Source organism: Sus scrofa, chromosome 5 (assembly GCF_000003025.6).
Source record: "Sus scrofa isolate TJ Tabasco breed Duroc chromosome 5, Sscrofa11.1, whole genome shotgun sequence".
NCBI classification, from domain to species: Eukaryota; Metazoa; Chordata; class Mammalia; order Artiodactyla; family Suidae; genus Sus; species Sus scrofa.
This window is the reverse complement of record NC_010447.5, coordinates 239,679-259,326: the sequence shown is the minus strand read 5'-3', so window position 1 is coordinate 259,326 and position 19,648 is coordinate 239,679. Positions and strand designations below refer to the sequence as shown.

The following is a 19,648-nucleotide window of genomic DNA, read 5'->3' as shown; positions in this document are numbered from 1 at the left end:
CTTGTGGTGCAGCGGAAAGGAACCCGGCTAGGAACCATGAAGTTTTGGGTTCGATCCCTGGCCTTGCTCACTGGATTAAGGATCCGATGTTGCCGTGACCTGTGGTATGGGTCACAGATGTGGCTGGGATCTGGTGTTGCTGTGGCTGTGGTGTAGGCCAGCAGCCGTAGCTCCAGTTGGACCCCTAGCCTGGGAGCCTCCGTATGTTGTGGGTGTGGCCCTGAAAGAAAAAAAGGAAACTACGAAGGAACCAACTGCTGACGTTTGTGAACACCCCCCACCCCGTCTTGCTGGGACCAGCCTGGAGAACGAGAGGAACCCAACCCAGAGTCAGGAGCTCCTGTCCCTGCCCCTGGGCACAGGCCCAGCCGCAGCCCCTGCTGTTTCTGTGGGGCACTCTACAGAACCCCACAGAACCCTCCTTTTGCCCCAGCTGTCTTGCTTTGGTTTTTGTCACACCAAAAACATCTTCCCACCACATTGCCCACCACTGAGCTTGTGCATGGGCAGGAGTGTCCCTGGCAGGTCCTCTGGCCTGGCACCTGAGCCCAGGACTGGCTCTCCCCCAAAGATGGTGGGGACCCTGCACCCCACTGTCCCCCACCCTAGGCCCTCCTTGCAAGCAGCCCATCCCTTGCTGCCCTCTCGGGGGCACCGTGGGATCGAAGGTAGGTTTGAGGCCTCTAGACCATGACACCCCACGCCAGTTCCTCGGCACTGAGTTTCCCGCCACCACCCTGTCCATGTCACCCTCAGAGGAGCTCTCTCCTGCCCACCTCCTCCCCTTCAAGGAACTGTGCCACCTCTCTGCCCAGCAGGCTCGCCGTCTTGAGGGAGTGACTCTCCAGTGGGCCCCTGGGCCTCCTCCTTGCGTCCTTGTGCCCCTGCCCAGCGTGGCTCCAATCACTGTCATCCTGCCGACACTGTCACTCCCACCTCCCCAACCGTTTTCACCATCCCCATCTGGCAAACCCCAGCCACACACAGCTCTGCCCACCCACCTCCCCTGGGGCCTGCCCTCGCTGCTGCAGAGTGCCTCAATGACCGCAGCTGAGGATGGGTGCACCCCCGCTGCCCAGCCTGCCAACATCGCATCAACTTTCTTCGCTCTGCAGTCTCCTCAAACCTCTGACCCCACCTCCCATGTCTCAGAGATGAGCCCACGGCCTCCCTCACAGAGAAAACAGAAGCCGCAGGGGCAGGACCTGTCGCATGGCCAGAGCCTGGGCCTCCTCCCTCACCCCCACCTCCCCTTCCACCGCTACCACGGAGGTTGGGCCCTCTGCCCTCCCCACCCCCAGCCTTTCCCTCTCATCATCGGGATTCAGCTCAGTCTCTGCCACCTTAAAGCACTGGAGCGAAACCCCCGGCATGCTGTCTGCCCGGCCATTTGCCTCCTTAGCCTTTCCTGCCCCAGGTGAATTTCTTGAAACTGTTCCTCCAGGGTCACCAGCACCATCCGCCTCCTGTGGCCCAGTCCCCGCTCGCCAGGGGAACCTCTAGTCTGCCTCTTGCATGTCTCTGAGGGCAAGCGTGGCTTTGGGGGCCGCCCGGCCCTGCCCAGCAGTGGCTCCTCCACTGGGGATGAGGGAGTGTGTTCCCCTCCGAGACGTGTGAGCAGGTACAGGTGCGTGAGCTGCAGCCTGCATGGCGCTGTGGAATCGCAGGTTTTGCTGGTCCAGTCAGGAGCAATTGGGCGAAATGAGCTCCCCACCAAGAGAGAATGCAGTGGGCCCCAGGCCAGCCCACGTCACTCAGGCCTGCCTCCGCCTGTTCAGTCTAGAAGCAGGTTGGTTTGTTTTGCCGCCCGTGGCACATGGTGTTCCGGGGCCAGGGATCAGATCCGAGGCACAGTTTCGACCTAAGCCACAGTTGGAGGAATGCTGTGTCCTTAACCCACTGTGTGGGCCGGGGATCGAACTTGCGTCCCAGCGCTCCCGAGACGCTGTGGATCCCGTTGCACCGCAGTGGGAACTCCCAGACAGGGAGTCTTATTTTTTCTTCATTGGTGGCTTGGGTGACATGATCACACGTGTTTTGGAGAGGTGGTGCTGGCAGCCCTGTGGACACAGAAGGCCGAGGGAGGTTGGGGTGCTCACAGGAGCAGCAGCAGCAGCTGCGGACCTGGGTCTCCCCAGGGCCCTTTGCTGCCCCCCTTCCCTATTTGTCACTTCGGAGCTGGCATGCTGGGTTCTGGGCCCTCTCTGGGCCCTGTGCGGGTGATGTTCTCCACTCCTCTCCCCTCAGGACCTTGCCTGAAACTCCCAGACCATGTTCCAGGACTGCCTTCTTTTCAGCCACAGGCCCAGGCCGCTGGAGGCCAGCCACCTCTTCCAGGATGTCCCCCAGGGGGCTAACCCCTCCCCCTCCCCAGCGGCTCCCTGCATCAGCAAACAGAAGGGCTGAGCCATCCACTCTGTCCCCGCAGCACCCACCTCCGTGCTGAATCCCACTTTCCTAATGGGCATGGGATGCCATCACCTCCCTCCTCCTGGCGAAAGAACCCGAGGCAGGGACGCCTGCTGGGGCTTCCTACCTTCCTCAGGTGGAAAGCCAAGCGCTTTCATGTGGCAGGTGCTCAGCACTTGTCGATTTATTCATCCAGCAAATGTTTATTGAGCTCCCTTGGCGCGTGCAGGAGGGACAGGGAGTGACCAGGTCACTCATGATGACCCGAAAGCGGGAGCAGGACCGGAGCAGGGGAGGACGGAAGAGGAACTAGAAATAGACTCAGAGATTCTGAGAGGATCGGTCATGTCTGTGATCAGGGGGTGACGGGACCACTGTCCCCTCACATGCGCAGAGGAATGAGGAAGTGCTGGCGCCCAGTCTGCTCAGTTGACAGCGCGGCATCTTGTGTGGAGAGCAGTTCGGTTCCATCTGTCCCCACGAACACAGGCTCACCTTCGGCCAGAATCCCCACTTGGAGGAATCCTTATAGACCCACCCATGAGCTCCCGAGAATGCTCTTGGAAAGCCTGTGCATGGCCTCACCGCTCACTACCAAAGGATGTTAAGTCCCTACTGGTATAGTGTCAACCAGAAGAGAGAACGGCGCTCTCTGTCACACACATTTTTACCTGTACATGCATGTATGTGTGTACGTGACGCCAGGATGCCCCCACCCAACAGAATGCACTAGGGCCCAGGAACCGGGCGCCCATCTGGACCTGGAAGAGGAGTCCACAGTCGTGGTAAGGAGAAGTTCTCACGTATTAAAATTCTTACAAAACCGTCTAAGGCTTCAGCAGCGGGGAGAAAGGGTAGCGTTTTTAGGGCTACAGCTGCTAGAGGAGCTTGAGGAGGGGCCTCAAAATCGCCTCTGGCCAGGCCTCGGCCCCTCTGGCCGTGGCAGACTTTTGGGAGCTGAGACCAAGGGACCGAGAGGTGGTGGGCGGCACCCAGCCCCGCAGACCGCAACACCCCCCAGCCCTCACCTCCCACCCCCGGCCTGGAAGTTTTGGTCCCTCCGGGCGCTGGGTGGCGCCAGAAGGTGGCGGGGCGAGCCTGGCATCCTGGGGTCCGTAGCCAGCCGCCCAGCACGGAGAGGCCCTCCGCCCGCGCTCCCTTCCCAGCACCCACACGGCTGCCAGCAGCGCGGCCGGCCGCAGCCCCCGGGGGCAGGGTGAGGGTCCGGGGAGGGCGCCCCGTCGCCCCGCCCACCGGCGCGGCCGGCCCCGCCTCCCTGAAAGACTACTTAGCACTGGAGGTGCCGCCGAGGCCCCAGCCGGACCCCGACCGCCCGCTGACCAGGAGCTTCCCCGAGGCGAGGGCGGAAGAGGTGGCTCAGCCCAGGGTCGCCCTGCCCTCGTACCTGCCAGCTCACCGCCGCTCCAGCCCCGCCTGCCATGGTCCCGCTCCTGCCGGTCACCCTTGGTTGCATCAGCCTCCTCTACCTGCAGCTGCCAGGCACACTGTCCCTAGGGCTGGGCAGGAACCGGCTGCCCGCACGACCCAGGTGAGCAGGGCTCAGACCGGCATGACCCCCGACCAACGGAGCAGGAAGCAGGAATGGCCGGAAGGCGCCCCCCCACCCCCACCCCGGCCTCTGGCCCCAGTTTGGGGGAACCTCCCACCTGCTGTCAGCGCTTAGGGCTAAATCCAGGGCCAGTCCCCCAGGCCCTAAGCCACCCTGAGCAGGGCAAGAGGCCCCTCTGCCTTGCCTCCCCTCTGAGGGCATATGCCCACTCCCCCTTGGCAGAGCAGATCCCTCAAAAGGAAAGGGAGGCTGGAAGGGTCCCCAGGCCTACCCACCTCCCCCACCCCAACGGAAGGGCTGAGGGGAGAGTCACCTGAGTCCTGAGCATAATAGCCCACAGAGGCCAGGGCTGCCCCTTGTCCGGGGAGGTGCAGGTGAACGGACATGTGCCCTCGGTTTCTGAGATGGCTGGGGGCCAGGACCCAAGCCCAGAGCTCAGTGGGCTTCCCCTGGCGGTGCTCCAGATTGGGGGGCGGGGGCGTGGGCTTCCCCTGGCAGTGATCCAGACTTGGGGGGTGGAGTGGGCTTCCCCTGGCAATGACCCCAGGCCTGTGTGGAGGAGAAAGTGGGTGGGTTTATGGGTCCTTGAGAGGCTGGGCCATTGGGTTTACTTCCCCCATCTCCCTCTGCAGGGAGCCCCCAGGCCAGACTTCTTCCAGTGCTGTGCAGCCCCAGCACCCCGCACCCCGGCCTGCAGTCTGGAAGCTGCACCCGGCTCTCCAGCCACAGAGAAGTGCCAGGCTGGCCCCTGATCTGGGCCAGCCTCGCCGAAATGGCCCCCGCCGACATTTGGGTCCCCGGAGGCCTCGAGCCCAGCTCCTGCGTGTGGGCTGTGTGCTGGGCACCTGCCAGGTGCAGAACCTCAGCCACCGCCTTTGGCAGCTTGTCGGGTCCGCTGGCCCACGGGACACAGTCCCTGTGGACCCCAGCAGCCCCCACAGCTATGGCTGAAGTGGGGCAGGTCATACCCCAGCCTGTCTCAGCTGGGGTGTTGCACCCCAATCCCAGAGCTGCAGCTCAGCCCACAGCCCGGAACCAGCCCCAGAGCGCGCGACCGGAACCGTGATGCGAGCGCCTGGGACGCCCCACCCACCCTGCTCCCACCGGGCTCTGCTGCTGCCGCCTTAGAATGACTGTGGACACAAGCCCACGTGCGTGTGTGGACCTGGCAGAGGCTTCACACCCAGAGGCTCTGCACCTGAGAGGGTGACCCTCGGCCAAGCCAGGCGGTTGGCTGAACTGGGTGCCACAGAGGGTCACAGAGGAGCGGGGCCTGTCCGAGTACATAGAGCAGACGCCAGAGGCCAGAACACCGTGAGCCACCACTAGGCAAGCAGGAGAGATGGCCCCTCCCTGCTGGTCCTGATGTCACAGGATTCAAGCTGGACTGCTCCACTCCAGCTGGGCCCAAGGTCGCAAGGGAGGCCCCGAGGGCAGCGGGGTAGGGGTGTGAGGGTTCAAGAGCCTGCCCGGGCGTTCTGGAGCAGGGCTGGGCAGGATATCCTTCTGGCTCCCCAGGGCAGGGCGGGGCAGGACTGGGGCACAGATCCGTGAGCCCCATCCTGCCCAGTGTGTGGACGGCAGGAGGCTGGAGCAGGCTGGCCCTACAAAGCAGACTTGCCAGCAGCCTGTGGGAGGGGACTGGTCTCAAATTATCAGAAGGACACCTCCACAGCCAGTTGGCAGAGTTCTCAGTGTGCATCTCGCTTCCCAACCCCGGCGGCGGGCAGGCTTTACCTGCTGTGCCATCAGAGCCTTTTGCTAGTCTCGCAGTACTGGCACCCCATGCCTCATGGGCCCGGGGCTCAGGAAGGTGGTTTCTGCTATTTGCAAATGTTCCTGGAGCACTTATTTTGTTTTCTATGTCATCTTCTCATCCCCCCTGCGAGGGGAGCGCTGCGTTTATCCCAACTCTAGAGGCAGATACTGCAGCCAGAGGTCAGGGCTGCAGCCACAGACCCCTCAGAGCCCTGGAGCCCCGGGCTAAGAGGCTCCTGGAAGAACCATCTGAGCTCCCACCCCTGTGCTCCCTCTTCGAGCCCAGGGCTCACCTTCCCTCCAGCAGGCCCTGTATGAACAGTTGAGGCTGGTCCCTGCCCTGCTGGGAGGCTGGGGGGAGAAGGAGCCCGGTGCCCTGGCACAGGAGGTGTGGATGTTGGATGTCGCTGGGATGGGTGTGTGAGGGGCGCCAATGAGGCCAGCAGGCTGGGGCTCAGAGCGGTGCCAGCAGAGGCAGACAGGGCCCGGGGGCAGTGAGTACAGTTCGAGGGGGGCTGGGGAATGAGGAAGAGGAGGACCGAGTTGGGGAGAGTCGGGAGCTTGGCTGGGCCAAGACCCTCCTGGCTCCAGCCACGGGGGCAAAGTCCCCCCCTCTGGTCCCACACACAGGGTGCACCCTCTGCCAGGAACACCACCCCACACCACACCCTCCACGTGGCACACAGGCTGCCAGGCCCCCAGGAGTGCCCTGCTCCATGCCCTTGCCAAGGTGCTCCCCGTCTTGGGCTGCTTTTTTGTATGGCCACCTGCCATGGTCACAGCAGCGGACCTGGTGTCCACATGACCCCTGAGCTCTAAGTGCTGTCCCAGCCACCTGTCTGACCTCTCACTTGGAGGTCTGGTGCCAGTCCCCCAGCTCTGCCCCTGCCACCTCCTCCTCCTGTTCCGGCCGAAACCTCCTCTCCCTCCTCCTCGTCTCCCTCACCCAGATCCTGTCAGCCAGCTTTTGCTCTTTCTCTTGGTCCAAGCCACCATCTGCTTTGGGGTGATGGTTCCTGGAGCCCCGTCTCCATCCCTGCAGCAAACATTGGCTGAGCACTCGTGGAAACAGCGAATAAAGCACATGCGCCCAACCCTGAGGCTGACAGCCCAGTGGGAGGAGGAGGCAGGGGAACTCAACCCCGGAAGCAGTGAGGGACGCCTGTGTGTGGGGAAGAGGAGGTGCTATGGGCTCACGGGGGCCGGGGGTACTCTGCCACCTTAGATGAGGGGCCCCAGCACCCCCGGCTGATCCTTAGCACGGGCAGGAAGAACCCCTTGGAGACCAGGGCCTCGCACCTGCCCACTGTCCTCTCCCGCCTGAGACCCTACCCTGACGATGCTCGGCGCTCAGACGGACGGACCGTCCACCCAAGCCCCGTGGTCCCTGCTGTGTCCGCATGGCCTAGGCCAGCCCGCACATGACAAGGGCTGTGAATTCCTCCCTGCTCTGACCCAAAGAGCCAGATGAAGACCCCTTACGCAACGCAACGGAACTTGAGCCCTGGGGCTCCCGCAGGCCTCACCGGTATTAGCAGGAATCCCACCCTGACCTCACCAGCCGACCCGCCTGCAGCCAGAATCCCGCTAAGTCAGTTTAGCGAGAATTCCCCACCCTTTATCTCCTCTGCCACCCTCCCTCCTCCCTACAGCACATCTCCCAATAAAGTCTTCCTCCCATCTTAACAAGCTTCAAAATAACTTTTTCTGAAATATGCCCCACCCTGCCCCAAACCCCAGGTGCCTGGGGATAAGGTGTTGGGAGGGAGGGGCCTACTGGGGCCTGGAAGTGTTTAAAGCTTGTGGGGCCAGAGCAGAGCTGGCTGCAAGCAGACTTGACCTCCCAGGCAGGTCAGTGGCCGGGGCGGGGGGGGAGCCGGGCCACTGGGGCTGCTCCTGTGCTGACACATTAACTCGCTGAGGCCAGGAGGAGGGTGGATGGTCACTCATTACCGAAGGCCAGGGCCAAGGGGCTGGGTGGTGTCCGGTCACTTATGTAACCTGTGGGCATATATAGGGGCACACAGGCCTGGGGCGGGCTTGCCCACTCGCCGGCACTGCCCCCTCTCAGGATGAAGGTGAGTATCCCAGGCCTCGCACCAGCAGCTGCTCCCTCAGGGAAAGGCAGCGCCAGGCCCTCTTCCCGCGGGTTCCTGGCCTTCATCTGGTCCAAGGTCCCCCTCCTTCTGTAGTGGTCTGGCTGGGGCCATGGTCACCATCCGAGCCCTGAGCTCCCCTTGGACCCAGGCCTTGAGACGCGGGTGGGGGTACTGTGTGCCCGCATCTGCGCATCACCTGGAAGCAGGCCTCTGCGGCATCCGCCGGCAGGTAAGGCGCCCGGAGAGCCGCAATCTCACCTCAGGCTCGCCAAGGCGTCTCGGTGAAACGCGTTTGCTCCCCCGCCCAACCAGGACCCAGACCCTTCCCAGGTCTATCGGCCTGATATGGACCCAGAGGCGGCCAAAGACAAGGGCAGCTTCCGAAACTACACGGTGAGACCCCCTCCCACCCCCGCTCCTTGGGGAGAGCAGCACCTGTCCCCTGGCACGGCTCCCGGGGCCACCCTGGGGATGCCCTCTTCACACCTCGGGGCCGGGCCTGGGAGAGGGGAGGCAGTGGCCCCCTGGGGTGAGGAGCAGGGGCTGGCGGGCTGCCTGGCTGACCCTCTGACTCGCAGTCTGGCCCGCTGCTGGACCGGGTCTTCCGCACCTACAAGCTGATGCACACGTGGCAGACCGTGGACTTCGTCAGGAAGAAGGTAGTTGCCGGACTCCTAGCGCGAACCCCTCCTGAGGGCCGGCCCTGGGGCCACCCTGACCTCTCCCTTCCTGGCCCAGCACGCCCAGTTCGGGGGCTTCTCCTACAAGAGAATGACTGTCTTGGAGGCCGTGGACATGCTAGACGGGCTGGTGGACGAGTCCGACCCCGACGTGGACTTCCCCAACTCCTTCCACGCCTTCCAGACGGCCGAGGGCATCCGGAAGGCCCACCCTGACAAAGGTGTGCTCCCCCGCCTGCCCGGGGTGCTGGGGGCCTGGCCCTGCCCCCCCCCCCGCCCCAGCCCCTCCTCTGCCCTGGGCCCTGCATCCCCCCTCCAGCCTGCCCTGGCCTCTCTCCCAGACTGGTTCCACCTCGTCGGGCTCCTGCATGACCTGGGGAAGGTCCTGGTTCTGGCAGGGGAACCCCAGGTGAGGAGTGGGGAGAGGGGTGCGCAGGGTGGGGCACTGGGCGGCCTCGGCCCTGGGGTCTGGACACCACTTGATGGGCAGGCCAGTCGCGCTCACCCACAGCCGCCCGTCCCTCCAGTGGGCCGTCGTTGGAGACACCTTCCCTGTGGGCTGCCGTCCGCAGGCCTCTGTGGTTTTCTGCGACTCTACCTTCCAGGATAACCCTGACCTTCAGGACCCTGTCTACAGGTGAGCCTGCCTCGCCGGTGCTCCTCCCTCCCCAGGGCTCCTGACCCCCTCTCACCCTCTCATCTCACCCTGCAGCACAGAGCTTGGCATGTACCAGCCCCACTGTGGGCTCGAGAATGTCCTGATGTCCTGGGGCCACGATGGTGAGGCCAGTTAGAGACGCTGGAACCGCGGGAGCGCGGTGGGCCCTCCCCGAACCGGATGCCTAGTGGTGACACCCTCCCTCCCTCCTTCCCTCCCACAGAGTACATGTACCAGATGATGAAGTTCAACAAATTCTCCCTCCCAGGAGAGGTAGGTTGGGGGGAGGAGCAACGCCAAGGGCCCCGCCCCCGCCCCGCCCCCGCCCCGCCCCGCCTAGAGCCGTCGGTGTGGCTCCTCCCGCCCCAGGCCTTCTACATCATCCGCTTCCACTCCTTCTACCCGTGGCACACGGGCGGCGACTACCGGCAACTGTGCAACGAGCAGGACCTGGCCATGCTGCCCTGGGTGCAGGAGTTCAAGTACGGTCGTGCCCTTGGGGGGCTGGGGGCGGGGCGGGGCGGGGCCTTGGGGGCTGCTTCACGGAGCGCTGTCCCTCCCGCTGCAGCAAGTTCGATCTCTACACCAAGGGCTCCGACCTGCCGGACGTGGACGAGCTGCGGCCCTACTACCAGGGGCTCATTGACAAGTACTGCCCCGGTGTCCTGTGCTGGTGACCGACCTGTCCACCTGCCCAAGCCTGGCTGGGTACCCCGGGTGACAGTCGCTGTCAGGCACAGGGATGACCCACCGCGGCCTTTCCAGGGGTCCCCACAGGCCCACCTGCACTCCCTGCCCGGTTGGCCCCCATCCCCAGGGGCAATAAAAGCCTCGAAACAGCTGGTGAGTCCGACCCTCATTGAGGCTGAGGCTCCCTGCGGTGGGGCACTGACTGGGGGTGGAGTCCTCCCTCTTGGGCTCGCTGTCCCGCTGTTCCTGTTGCCATAAACATCTTGCTCACCCTCCTGGGGTCGCCCTGCTCTCCTCTGCATTCGCAAAACCGGCACCAAGGCCTCTGGGCTCAGTCCCCTCTGAGAACACAGAGCAAACAGAACACAGCAGGAAATGTCATATCATAAACACATGCTCCTTGCTCCCAGCCCGACCTATGAAGACACCCGCGCATCTCCGTGGGCCCCAGGAGAAGCCTCTGCTTGGCTGATGGTCTCCCCCTTTGCCTTGCGTCTGCAACCCACAAGCACACACCCTCAAAGCTGCAGTCCAGCCGCAGCTTTCCCACCACTGGCTCCTCATTTCTTGGAAGAAAGTGGATCATTTGTCTAGGAATTTCCTGTTGGGATTTTGCTGATTGCATCTGCCTGGAATCTATTAATATTTTCCTCAGTATTTCCTGCTAATTGGTAAATGAGTTTAGAGACTTAATCAGATTCGGATTTGGCTTGCTGGGGGCAAGAGGGCCTTAGGGGTGGTGGCTCTGCTTCATCTGGAGGCACAGTTGTCTCGAGGCTGCTGTGCTGTAGTTTCGGGTCTGCTGGAGGAAGAGCAGCAGCCCCTGCCCCTCCCCTGGGGCTGTTTGTGCCGGAAAGTCAAGTAAATGCTCCTGCCTTGCTCTTTTATCTGCCTCACGCACCCAGCACGCAGGTTCCTAACCCTAACCCGAGGGATACTTACCCGGCTTCACCCTAAGGGAACTCCCTGTCTTTCTCTTAATTCGCCAGTTTGGGAGTTCCCTTTGTGGCTCAGAGGTTAACGAACCTGACTCCGGATCATCCATGAGGATGTGGGTTCGATCCCTGGCCTTTCTCAGCGGATTAAGGATCCAGCGTTGCCGTGAGCTGTGGTGTAGGTCTCAGATGCGGCTTGGATCCCGCATGGCTGTGGCTGTGGTGTAGGCCGGCAGCTGTAGCTCCGATTCGACTCCCAGCCTGGGACCTTCCGTATGTCGCAGGTGCGATCCTAAAAAGAAAAAAGAAAAAAAAAAAGGAATTCACCAATTTGCAAGATCTAGTTCCCCAGCACCCTTTAAACATGATCCAGTTGTCTGGCTTTGTACTAAGAACACATAGACTTCAGCATATTTGTGCATTGTTATCCTTACTGGTGCTCAGGCAGGGCTGGGGAGGGCTTCCAGGGGGGCACCTGGGTCCTTCTGAGCCACAGTGGTCTCTGAGGATGTCTAGCTGTCTGCTGTAACAAGACACCCAGACCCCAGACTGTTAATTTCCCGTGTCTGCTGTAACAAATTACCGCAAACTTGGTGACTTAAAACAACAAATTTATTCTCTCAAGTTCTGGAAGCCAGAAGTCTGAGCCCCAGGTGTTAGCAGGGCCGGGCTCTCTCCAGGCTCTGGGAGGGTCCCTCCTGAGTCTCCCAGCCTCGGGTGGCCGCCGGCAGCTGTCGGGTGGTGGCTGGAGTCTCGGTCTATGTATTTGTCTCCTTCTGCCTTTCTCTTGTGAAGACACTTGTGATGGCCTTGAGCGCCCACCCAGATTTCATCCAGGATGCCCTCAACTCAAGGCCCTTCATTACAGCTGCAAGAGGCTTCTTCCAAGTGAGGTTACACTCACAAGTTCCGGGGACTGGTGCGGACGTCTTTGGGGGGCGTGTTTTCCTGCTTAGCAGAGAGGCAGCCGTGGATGTGGAACTGGCCATTTCTCCAAGGAACTTTGCTTTCTCTGAGTGGGAAATGGTTTCACATCCACAGCCACGTGCTGGGGGCTGAAGACTCAGCTCCTTGAATGTCCACCTCTAGTCCAACCACTGGTTGTGGCCATGGGAGGTGACATCGCCCCCTGCCCTTCCTGCTGCATGGACAGCCAGCCTTGTGGCTCCTCTGAGCCCCTCTGCCACTGCACGAGGGGCGTGACCAGCGCTGACCTCCAAGGGACCTCCAAGGACACAAGGGACCAAGCGTACCATCTTGAAACCATGCTGGGGGCCTCTCCAGGGCAGAGCAGGAGTGGCTGCCCTTTCCCCCTCCCTGGGTCCCCAGAGCCTCTCTCTGCCCCTGCACACCCTATCTGCCCACCTGCAAACAGCCCCCAAGTAGGGCGAGGGCAGTAGGGGACCAGGGTGCCCTTATTTCTGTCTACCCAGGGGATGCTCAGGCCTTGCTGGGGGCCCCAGGGAACTGGGCCGCTGAGGAGCCCGCAGGGAGGAGGTGGCTTGACTCCCCCGCCCTCGTTGCTCTGCTCCTCCCCAGCTCTTGCTGTGCTGAGTCTGGCTGCAGCCCCCAGCTGCCACCTTTCTCCGTGGCGTTGAGGCCTTGTGGCGCTCTTCTCATTAGTCCTATTTCTCTTTAAATGAGCCAGTTTCTTCCAAGAGAGCAGTCATAAGCAGCAGTGTGAGAGGAACCGAGAATTTGTCAGGAGGCCCCTTGGGGGCTGAGAGTCAGGCATGCTTGGCTGCAGCTGGAAAGTGGCAGATCAAGGCCTACAGGAGCAGAGCAGCTCACTATGGCCTTTGCTCCTCTGGCCAGGCCATGGGGACCCTGAGCAGATGCTAGAGGAAGGTGACTGCTTTGAAAGGCACAAATGGCCCGGGGAAATACAACAACAAGCTCAGACCCCTCAACTTCAGGCTCAAGCCTAGACTGAACAGAAACGGTCTGTGACTGTGCCCGGACCATGCAGCTCCAAGGGCTCTCCCAGAAGCTCCGGCTCCGTCGGGGGCCATGGGAGGTCACTGCTGTTTTCAGACAGGACATCTCTGCCTTTTCACTGAGCTGACCTTTCCGTGGTTATGGAAACGCACAGCGGTGGCAGACGCCCCAAATTGCTGGTCGTGGCCGTGTCCCTCTAGTCCACATCCTTGCGGTTCAAAAACAGGTCCGTTTTGGAATTCCCGTTGTGGATCGGTGGTGACGAACTCAAGTAGTGTGCATGAAGATGCGGGTTCGATCCCTGGCCCTGCTCAGTGAGTTAAGAATCCTGCTGCTGTGAGCTGTGGTGTAGGTCGCAGGTGTGGCTCGAACCCTGCGTTGCTATTGTGGCTGTGGTGTAGATCAGCAGCTGCAGCTCCAATTTGACCTCAAGCCTGGGGACTTCCACATGCTGGGGGTGAGGCCCTGAACACACGAACACACACACACACACACACACACACACACACACACACACACACACGTCAGTTTTACTTAAGAATGTCTTCGATGAAGAAGTAAAACTATTCAGATTGTTATGTCTCCTTGAGTACAGCTCTTTTTAACCTTTTGTGACAAAATGGGGTGACCATGAAGCCCTGTGGGCAGAGCCAGGACAGGGGCCTCGGGAGGGCAGGTGTGGACACAGCAGCCAGTTTGGCCAGCTGGTCTTATCTGGAAGAACAACGGATAGGCTAACCATGGTCACTCAGTCTTGGGGATTGGTGGTCATTTCCCCCAAAATGGACAAAATAAGGCTGGCACTTCAAGGAAAATGATGACAGCATATCTTGCCAATGATAACATCCAGCTTTCAGGAAAAAATTGGGTTTTGGGAAAACTTCCACCACCACGAATTTGACAGCTTCCTCATACTTAAAGATTTGTTCTGATAAGGTCAATGGAGACATTGATGAGTGTGATTTTTTCAGACTGTCCGCATCGAGAAGATCCTTATAACTCACTGAGCCAAGATTTTCCAAATGACCCATATATGACGCTCCAAATCATGCCTGAGCAAAAACATCCATTCAGAATCTAGATGCACCAGGGGGTTGTCATGTGGCAGAGGACAGAAGGCTCAGTGTGGAAAGGTTCCTTTCTCTTTCTTTTGTCTTTTCTTAGGGCTGCAAGCACGGCATGTGGAGGTTCCCAGGCCAGGGGTATAATCCAAGCTGTAGCCACTGGCCAACACCACAGCCACAGCAACGCGGGATCCAAACCGTGTCTGCCACCTACACCACAGCTCATGGTAACACCGAATCCTTAACCCACTGAGCAAGGCCAGGGATTGAACCCGTGTCCTCATGGATACTAGTCTGATTGTTTCTGCTGCGCCATGATGGGAACTCCCAAGGTCCCTCCCTCCCTTCCTTCCTCCCCTTTTTCCTTTCTCTCTTTCTCTTTCTTTCTTTTTTTTCACCGTGCCTTTGGTGTGAGCAAGTTCCCAGGCTAAGGATTGAACCCATGCCCCCGCAGCAACCAAAGCTGCTGGGTGACACTGGATCCTTAACCTGCTACTCCACAAGAGAATTCCTGGAAAGGTTTCCGATTCCACATGGCAACGAACCCAAGAAAGCGCTACTCACAGTTGGGATGTGCTGACGGAGCATAAAAGCATTCCGACAAACTCCTCCTTCTGGTCAGATTTTCTTAATATAGTTCGACCAGAGACATATTGTGACAGATTGACCAGAAGCAGATATGAGAAGCCAGAGAGTCTGCAAAAACATACAATTACGCCACTCTTCTCATTTTTTTTGGAAAAACGGTTATTTTTCCTTTGAAAAAATTGTCATTATGGTAACATGTAATAAGTTTATTTTTATGCTTAAATAAAGTTAATAAGCAAATAAGGAATTTCACACTTTAACTTCCAGGGATCAATATTGGCAGATTGAACCCTCTAAACAAAAGCTCTTCGAGGTCCTTGATAACTTTTAAGAACGGGAGACCAGACGACCTGGTGACTTCCTTTTGCAGGAACTGCAAAGCTTTCTCCACGGGCGCTCTGGGGCAGAAGCGGAGGTCACGTGTAGCTTCTCACCAAACCCCTGGACCACCAGTGGGGCCATCCCAGAGCCCACAGCACCCTTCCCCAGAGGGGAGCCCCTGGCCGCTATGCCGGGCACCCCCTGTGCTGTGGGGCAGCGATTCGTCACCACCGACACATCGTTGTGTCCTTGAACTTGCGCCCCCGTCCCCTTGGTTCCTCCAGCATCGACCCCAGTCACTCTCGAAGCCCAACTCTGAGGCCCCTGCGCCACACTGCCTCTGACCAGCGGGAGAACAGAGGCTCCCCCCACCCCCGCCCCCCAAGATCCTAAATCAGTGATCTGATGGAACGGTGGAGCCGCCAGTTGAAGACCTGGGTGCCAGCTCGTGACAATGCCCGTGTAGGTGGTTGGGCCGTGCGCGGAAGCCAACCAGTGCACGTGGGCAGGCGGCTCTCACTCCACACCCAGCAACCCCTGGTGAAGCTGTGGCTGCCTGCAGGTGACTGGGTGCTGCTGCATGTGGCATGTGGTTCCCAAGGAGGCAGTGCTTCCTCTCAGAGACTCAGCAATGCTGCCTCCGAGCTGGACAGCCAGCCACGTGGCTATTCTGATCACCCCTGGCCCTGGACAAGGCAGGTAAAGCGGTGACCTCCACAGGGAAAGGGCTGCTGGCAGGTGAGTGAGAGGCTGGGAGTGCGGGGACCAGCCCCAGGATGCTCAGAACAGCCCGAGTTCAGCGGCCAGGCCAGTGGAAGACGGCAGCGCCCTCTGCAGGCGGGGCTCAAAACGGTGTTCTTGGAAGAGGCGTCCCAGCCCTGGGTGCTTGTTGCAGGAACAAGCACAACCTGTCTTTGCCTTGCTGTCCTTCAAACACGAATCAATGTGTAGTTTCTTCCCAGTGGCTAACTTTGCAGCTCAGTGTGAGATGCAGAATCTCGAGATGGGACCGTGCTGAGCTCAGGGGGTAGGTGTCCAGCTGGAGCCTGGAAGTGATGTGGGTGCAGGAAAGGACCAGACTTCATGTGCTTCTCACGTGGCAAGAGCGAGGGGTTTGAGTGGGGTGTGCAGTGGCTGCCTGGCATTAGTGGAACATTGTGTGGGTGGGGAGGGCGTGTCAGCGAGAGAGATGGCTGCATCAGGGGCCCAGGCACCCGAGGGGTGTGCGTCCCGCCGGGTTTTCTGTTGTCAGATGCCTCCCCTCCCCAGGGGTGGAGGATCTTCTCCCCGCGTCTGGGTGGGAGGCAGGCCTGCACCTCCTGTCCCACCTTTTGGAAGCCAAGAAGGGGAGAAAGTTGGTGCTCGGCCAGCAGCCCTGGGGCCCATGTTCCAGCCACACTGGACTTGGCATCTGAAGCTGGGTGTCAGCTCCAGGTCCAGGCACCGCCTGTCCTGACCAGACCAGGCCGTGGCAAGGTTTTGCCCCTGGCCAATCTTAGGAGGTTCAGTTGTGGTATAGAGGCATTTGAGAGAATTAATGGCTGACTGCATTCATGTTTATTCATTTACGGTTTTCTTTGAAGCTTGGAAAGATTGTGTTAGGTTAGATGACTGAACAGTTAAAAATAAATTAAAAATAGGAGTTCCTTGGTGGCCTAGCAGGTTAAGGATCCAGTGTTGTCACTGCCGTGGTGCAGGTTTGATGCCTGGCCTGGGAAATACCACATGCTGTGGGCATGGCCAAAAAATAAATACATAAAAAGTGTAAAAAATAAATTAACATTAAATTTGTAAAGCAGTTAAAACATTTCATGGCGTTCCCATTGTGGCTCAGCAGGTTACAAACCCAACTAGTATCCATGAGGATGTGGGTTCTATCCCTGGCCTCCCTTAGCGGGTTGGGGATCCAGCGTTGCCGTGAGCTGTGGTGTAGATCGGATCTTTTGCTGCTGTGGCTATGGCCAGCAGCTGCAGCTCCAATTCATCCCCTAGCATGGGAACTTCCATATGCCATGGGTACAGCTCTAACAAGAAAAAGATGTTTTAGGAATTTAAAATTTATAAACTGAGAGCTGCAGAGTTTTACTAAAATGTGCAAGATTTAAATAGAAGAGAGAAAATGAAAGTACATGAAGTGTGGTTGGCGAGGGGGAGGGGGAGGGAGTGGGATGGACGGGGAATTTGGGGTTAATAGATGCAAACTATTGCCTTTGGAATGGATAAGCAATGAGATTCTGCTGTATAGCGCTGGGAACTATATCTGGTTACTTATGACGGAGCATAATGGAGGATAATGAGAGAAAAAGCAATGTATATATATGTAAGTGTGACGGTCACCATGCTGTACAGTAGAAAATTGACAGAACACTGTAAACCAGTTATAATGGAAATAATAAAAATCATTATTTAAAAAATCCACTCTAAAATCTCAAGGGAACCCAAATAGTCAAAAAATCTTGAAAAAAAAAATAAAGTGGAAGGACTCACACTTTCCAATTTCAAAACTCACTACAAAGCTACAGTAATCAAGACAGTGTGATAAAGGCATACAGACCCACAGACAGGGCTAGTCTAGACTAGACTAGAACTCCCAGAAATGAACCCTGTACATGGGGTCAGTTGATTTTCAACAAGGTGCCAAGACCATTCAAAGGGGGGAAGATGGAGTTCGCGTCGTGGCGCAGTGGTTAACGAATCCGACTAGGAACCATGAGGTTGCAGGTTCGGTCCCTACCCTTGCTCAGTGGGTTAACGATCTGGCGTTGCAGTGAGCTGTGGTGTAGGTTGCAGACGTGGCTCAGATTCCGCGTTGCTGTGGCCTTGGTGTAGGCTGGTGGCTACAGCTGCCATTCGACCCCTAGCCTGGGAACCTCCATATGCCGCTGGAGCGGCCCAAAGAAATAGCAAAAAGACAAAAAACAAACAAACAAAAAACAAACAAACAAACAAAAAAAACAAAGGGGGGAAGAATCACCTTTTCAACAAATGGTGCTGGGAAAACTGGATATAATCTGCATGAAAAAGAACGTGGCTCAGCAGTAACAAATCCCACTAGCATCCATGAGGACGCGGGTTTAATCCCTGGCTTTGCTCAGTGGGTTGAGAACCCGGTGTTGCCGTGAGCTGTGGTATAGGTCGCAGATGCGGCTTGGATCCTGCGTTGCTGTGGCTGTGGTGTAGGCTGGCAGTTACAGCTCTGATTTGACCTCTAGCCTGGGAACCTCCATGTGCCGCAGGTGCAGTCCTAAAAAGACAAAAAGAAAAAAGAATTAAGATGGACCCTTATCTTACTTCGTATGCAAAAACTAACTCAAAATGGATCAATGTCCTAAATGTAAGACCTGAAACTAAAAAACTCTTAGAAGAAAACACAAGAGGAAATCTTCATGACCTTGGATTTGGCAGTGAGCTCTTGGCTCTTACACCAAAATCACAGGCAGTAAAAGAAAAAATAAATTGGACTTTATAAAAATGAAAGACTTTGTGCATCAAAGAACACTGTAGAGTGAACAGGCAATCTATAGAACAGGGCAAATATTTGCAAACCATACATCTGATAAGGGATTAATATCCAGAATGTATAAACAACTCCTACAACTCAAAAACAAAAAGAACTGATTTAAAAATGGGCAAAAGGGGAGTTCCCGTCGTGGCGCAGTGGTTAACAAATCCGACTAGGAGCCATGAGGTTGTGGGTTCGATCCCTGGCCTCGCTCAGTGAGTTAAGGATCTGGCGTTGCCATGAGCTGTGATGTAGGTCACAGACGTGGCTCGGATCCCGCATTGCTGTGGCTCTGGCGCAGGCCAGCAGCAACAGCTCTGATTAGACCCCTAGCCTGGGAACCTCCATATGCCACGGGAGCGGCCCCAGAAAAGGCAAAAAGACAAAATAAATAAATAAATAAATAAAATAAAAAAAATAAAAATGGGCAAAAGGGAGTTTCTGAAGTGGAGCAGCAACTTAAGGATGCAGTGTTGCTACAGCTGTGGTGTAAGTTGCAGCTGCAGCTTGGATTCTATCCCTCACCTGGGAACTTCCATATGCTGTGGGTGCAACCAAAAAAGGGGGGGGGGTTTAAATAGACAGTTTTTCCAAGAAGATATATAAATGGCTAACAAGCTCATGAAAATTGGCTCAACATCATTGGCCAGTAGGCAAATGCACATTGAAATCAACTTGAGATACTATTTCTTACCCATTAGGATGGCTTTTATCAAAAAAGGGGAAATAAAAGGTGTTAGTAGGGATGCCAGTAAACCAGCGCCTCGGTGCTGCTGGAGGAGATGCAAAAGGTAAGGAGTGCAGCTGCAGCGGCAACCTCAGCTGGTTCCTCAAAGTTAACCATAGAATTACCACGTGCTCCTGCAATTCCACGCCTAAGCATGTACCCCAAAGGAAGGAAAGCAAGGACTCAGCTACTTGGGCACCCACGTTCATGGCAACAGCATCCCCCTCGGCCAAAATGTCAGAACAACCCAAATGTCTATCGATGGACCAACTGATACACAAAATGTGGTATAAATGTAACAATGGAATACTATTTGGCCACAAAAAGGAATGAAGTTCTTTTTAGGCATGTGGCAGTTCCCAGGCTAGGGGTTGAATTGGTTGCCAGCCTGTGTCACAGCCATACCAGATCCGAACTGCATCTGTGACCTACACCACAGCTCACGGCACAAGGGATCCTTTAACCCACTGAGCAAGGCCAGGGATCGAACCCACATCCTCATGGATACTAGTGGGGTTCATTACCACTGAACCACAACGGGAACCTCAGGAATGAAGTTCTGAAAACATTATGCTAAGTGCAGGCAGGTGGACATAACAGGGCCCAAATTGTATGATTCTATTTACACGAAGTATCCAGAAGAGCTAGTAACTCCATGTTGACAGAAAGTGGGTTAGTGGTTGCTTGGGTCATGGGATGGAGGGTCAGA

General features: G+C 57.6%; 2 protein-coding genes across 3 annotated transcripts; both read left to right on the top strand.

Annotated features, from left to right (window-relative positions):
• ADM2 (adrenomedullin 2) lies at positions 3,849–4,930 on the top strand. Its single transcript, NM_001206384.1, has 2 exons — positions 3,849–3,958; positions 4,612–4,930. The coding sequence occupies exons 1-2, from the start codon at positions 3,849–3,851 to the stop codon at positions 4,928–4,930; spliced, it is 429 nt and encodes a 142-aa protein (NP_001193313.1).
• MIOX (myo-inositol oxygenase) lies at positions 7,780–10,015 on the top strand. Of its 2 annotated transcripts, none has more exon segments than NM_214102.2 (10): positions 7,780–7,815; positions 8,149–8,229; positions 8,415–8,495; positions 8,575–8,737; positions 8,858–8,925; positions 9,044–9,153; positions 9,229–9,296; positions 9,398–9,447; positions 9,544–9,656; positions 9,743–9,851. In NM_214102.2, coding segments are annotated over 10 exon segments (849 nt in total). In that variant the 5' UTR covers positions 7,780–7,809.

Excerpts from the sequence above, each read along its gene's own strand:
- ADM2 (NM_001206384.1), top strand. The coding sequence starts at position 3,849 with ATGGTCCCGCTCCTGCCGGTCACCCTTGGTTGCATCAGCCTCCTCTAC. Across the intron at positions 3,959-4,611 it reads CGGCTGCCCGCACGACCCAG|GGAGCCCCCAGGCCAGACTT; the intron begins GTGAGCAGGGCT and ends CTCCCTCTGCAG.
- MIOX (XM_005653181.3), top strand. The coding sequence starts at position 7,946 with ATGGTCACCATCCGAGCCCTGAGCTCCCCTTGGACCCAGGCCTTGAGA. Across the intron at positions 8,738-8,857 it reads GAAGGCCCACCCTGACAAAG|ACTGGTTCCACCTCGTCGGG; the intron begins GTGTGCTCCCCC and ends CCTCTCTCCCAG. Across the intron at positions 9,657-9,742 it reads CCCTGGGTGCAGGAGTTCAA|CAAGTTCGATCTCTACACCA; the intron begins GTACGGTCGTGC and ends CTCCCGCTGCAG.